This window comes from Tupaia chinensis, unplaced genomic scaffold (genome assembly GCF_000334495.1).
Source record: "Tupaia chinensis unplaced genomic scaffold, TupChi_1.0 Scaffold138665_1, whole genome shotgun sequence".
NCBI lineage: Eukaryota > Metazoa > Chordata > Mammalia > Scandentia > Tupaiidae > Tupaia > Tupaia belangeri.
The window spans coordinates 599,297-603,067 of NW_006198557.1; the positions used below are offsets into that span (position 1 = coordinate 599,297).

The window sequence follows — 3,771 nt, forward strand, 5'->3', positions numbered from 1 at the left end:
TTGTGAGGCGGTTCGCGAAGAGGCGAGGCCCGGCGGCCGCGAGGCCCCGCCCCCATACCTGTCCGGCTCCCTCCAATGGGGCCTCGCTTTGTGAGGCGCTTGGCTCGAGGGGCGTGGCCAGGGCCTAGCACCACGCCCCCAGTTCGTGGCCCCGCCTTTGGCTGCACTCTTGGCCGCCTGGCTGCTAAAGCAGCTTCCGAGGGTCTCCGGCCCCTGCGCCCGCACTCAACCCCTCTTTCTCTTCCCCGTCATCTCTGCCCCCTCCCACAGCCCCGTCTCTAATCTTAGTCACCGTCTCCTTTCGGACACAAAATTCTTCCACCCCTCCGTCTGGGTCCTCCCTCGTCCCTCTCTTACTCTGTTTCTCTCTCCCCCGGTGATGGCTGGCCAGCGAATCCCCCAGAAGCCAGGATAAATACCCCATTCCTCAACCCACACGCATACGCACCCATCTCCTCTCTGAGCCCCAGGTCCCCTGTTCCAGGATCCTCTCCGTGTTGGGAGCCCCAAACGAGCTGGCAGCCACTTCCCATCTTCCCAACCCTCACCCTTGTGTGGACGTCCACAAAGCCCCAGTGCCCCCAAATCCTCATCATCCACTCCCTATACCCCCACAATGCAAGGGTCTTAACAAAGACCCCATGTGGCTTACAACCCTCCGACACCTCCACTGGCCCTCACAGACACCCTAACTGCAGCTCTCAAAGGCAAAGAATTCAGGCACGCCCCTTGACCCGCCCAGAAGTCCAACAGTGGAGCCCCTGAGGTCCCAGGCATGAAAGAATACGCTCCCTGGAACCAGCAGTTAGCGTAATGGCTATGTCGCTGGACTCCCACGTAGTCGACCACGGTTCGTGTCCCGGACCCGGTGGCTTAAAACTCACACCGGGCGCGTGTGCGTGCGTGCCCAAGATCCCAAGAGGAGAATGGAGGAGAAGGGATTGCGGCATGACCATCCCCCCTGGGGGGTGATTTCTCGCTTTCTGTCTCTATGTTTCTCTCTGTCTGTCTGGCGAGCCCTCGCGCCCTACAGTGAAAATCTCTCCAAAACAAAATAAATAAAATAAATAAAAAATAAAATAAAAAAGAATACGCTCCATAGGCCTTGGGCACACCTCAACACCCGCTGTAATTAATAACTTAGGCAGACACACGAAACATACTCTGGGTACCCTAGGCTCACGAATACAGTTGGGAAGAGTCAGGTGCCCACATCAGGTGTGTCCTGGAAGGGGACCTGAAGGGGTGTGGGTATTTCCTGGGCCTGGTAGAGAGACCTGGAGGGGGACCTGGAGGGGTGTGGGTATTTCCTGGGCCTGGTAGAGAGACCTGGAGGGGGACCTGGAGGAGTGTGGGTGTTTCCTGGGCCTGGTAGATCCTAACATCCCCCTCCCTGTTGTTCCTAAGAAGCTGGGAATCCAGAGAGGGACTTCCTGCTTTCTGCCGAGCCTCCAGGCCAGTGTCTGCACCCCATCACATCTCCGTGAGGAAGGTGCCAAGGCCAGGGGACCCCTCATTGCCTCTGATCAATTCCCTGAGAAAGCAGCCGCTGCCGGAGTTCCCTAGAAGTAACTGCAAGAGCCCATCCCCAAGGTCTGGCCAGCACGAATGAAGGGCTTGCAAACATGGACAGAGGAGTCCCCCAGTTCTCAGCTTCATGGGCAGGCCCGGAAAGTGCTGAACTCGGGGGGCTCAAGCGAGGAGGATATGGACGTGGGCCTCTTCCGGGATGCTGAGTGGCCAGGGATGGGCATGGCACCCAAGTGAGCATCCCGTCCAGCCGTGTCTCCTTCCGATGACATTTTCTTTAACATGGAAGAAAAAGAGACAAGTAGGTAATCTGGGGTCTTAGAACCTAGAGTTTCTCTATGTTCTTTTTGTTTGTTTGTTTGTTTTAGAGAAATAATCCCCCACCCTGGGGGGATGATCACGCCACAATCCCTTCTCTTTCATTCTTCTCTTGGGATCTTGGGCACATACGAACATACATGCCCAGCGTGAGTTATAAACCACCAGGTCCGGGGCTTGAACCGCAGTCGACTACATGGGAGTCCAATGACATAACTATTATGCCATCTGCTGGTCTGAGGGCTTCCTATGTTATAAGCCAAAGACACCCCTAGCCCATAAGGCCCTATCTCACCTGGCTGGACCTTGGCCTCTAAACACACACCTGTCTCGACCTTCCATTCTCCTGCCTTCCTCTCTGCTGAGCCTGGAACTAGAAAGCCTGAATTCAGGGACCAGCAGTTGGTGTAACGACTGTCACTGGACTCCCATGTAGTTGACCGTGGTTTGAGTCCCAGACCCGGTGACTTAAACTCACACCGGGCGCGTGTGCATGCGTGCCCAAGATCCTGAAAGAATGGAGGAGAAGGGATTGCGGCGTGGCCATACCCCCGGGGGGTGACTTATCGCTTTCTGTCTCTCTGTCTCTCTCTGTCTTTCCAAATGAGCACATGTGCCCTATAGCAAAAACCTCTTAAAGAAGAAAAAAAAGAAAAAGAAGTCACAGTCCTGACACTGTATGATGAGGGGCCAATATCCTTTGAAAACACAATGGGTTTTTTTGAGACCCTTCCCCTAGCTGGAAACTAATGTGGGATATTTGAGCTAAAGTCCCTGAAACCAAACGAATCTTTTTCTTTTTTTGTTTCCCGTGTTTGTTGTTGTTGTTGTTTTGTTTTGTTAGGTTTTTTTTTTGCAATAGGGTGCATGTGCTCACCAGAGAGAGACAGAGAAAGGGAGAGTGAGAAATCACCCCTATGGGGATGACCACACCATAATCCCTTCCCTTTCATTCTTATCCTGGGATTTGGGGCATGTATCTAAACACGTTTGGCGTGTTTTTCAAGCGGCCAGGTTTGGTACTCAAACTGAGGTCAGCTATCTGATAGTCCAGAGTCTTAACTACCACACCAACAGACCAATCCTTTTCTATTTTTTTGGAGAGGTGTTTGCTATAGGGAGCATGCACCCGCCAGAAAGAGAGAGACAGAGAGACAGAAAGCAAGAAATCACCCCCCAGGGCGGATGGCCACGCCGCAATCCCTTCTCCTCCAGTCTCCTCTCGGGATCGTGGGCACGCACGCACACGTGCCCAGCGTGAGTTTAAGCCACCGAATCTGGGACTCGAACCATGGTCGACTACATGGGAGTCCAGCAACATAGCCATTACACTGTTGGCCCCCCTAAACCAATTTTTATAGCAACATTAGACTGTCACAAAGCTCCCTGAACAACCCCACATAAGCCACTAAGTCTCCTTTTCTCCTCTGTCACCATCTGAGGGTCTGAAGATTTGTTCTGACTGAGTCCAAAGGTGGCACTGATCACCACGACAAGCTGTCCTGGGGGACTGCCCACTCCACACCAAGCACTGCCCCCCTCAGCCCCTCAATCTTCTCGTCCCCTGCACTCCTTCCTGGCCCCCAACAGCAGGCCATCACAGCCTGGTGGCTGCCCCAAACTTCCCCGCAGTTGGGACAGTCAGCAGAAAACCCCGACCGAGAAAAGGAGCGACTCACCGTGGATATCGCAAACAGGGAGTTATCGAAGGCCATGTCTGAAACAGAGAGAGAGAGGAGAGCGGGGCTGGGTGTTACTGTCCCTACCGGCCACCTTCCCCTGCCTTCCCGGCAGCCCAGACGCCAAAGCTGACCTTGGAGAAGGGGGTGGGTACATCTCCCAGCACCCTCCCCTGCTCCCTCAGCCCACTCTTTATTTTTTTTCTTTTTTTTGGAGAGGTTTTTTTTTTTTTTTCTTTTGCTA

At 53.9% G+C, this 3,771-nt stretch overlaps 1 protein-coding gene across 5 annotated transcripts in view; it reads right to left on the reverse strand.

Moving 5' to 3' along the window:
• Positions 1-1,110: 1,110 nt before the first annotated feature.
• CUNH19orf38 (chromosome unknown C19orf38 homolog) overlaps positions 1,111-3,771 on the reverse strand; it is a 28,634-nt gene continuing 25,973 nt past the window's right edge. For 4 of the 5 annotated variants that reach the window (XM_014592851.2, XM_006161522.3, XM_027765550.1 and 1 more), the window contains 2 exons: positions 3,528-3,565; positions 1,111-1,805 (listed from right to left, as the gene is read on the reverse strand). In XM_014592851.2, coding sequence (XP_014448337.1) covers positions 1,656-1,805; positions 3,528-3,565 — 188 coding nt within the window. In that variant the 3' untranslated portion in view covers positions 1,111-1,655. The remainder of the gene's footprint in view (positions 1,806-3,527; positions 3,566-3,771) is intronic. The other variant, XR_336442.3, reaches the window with a different exon arrangement.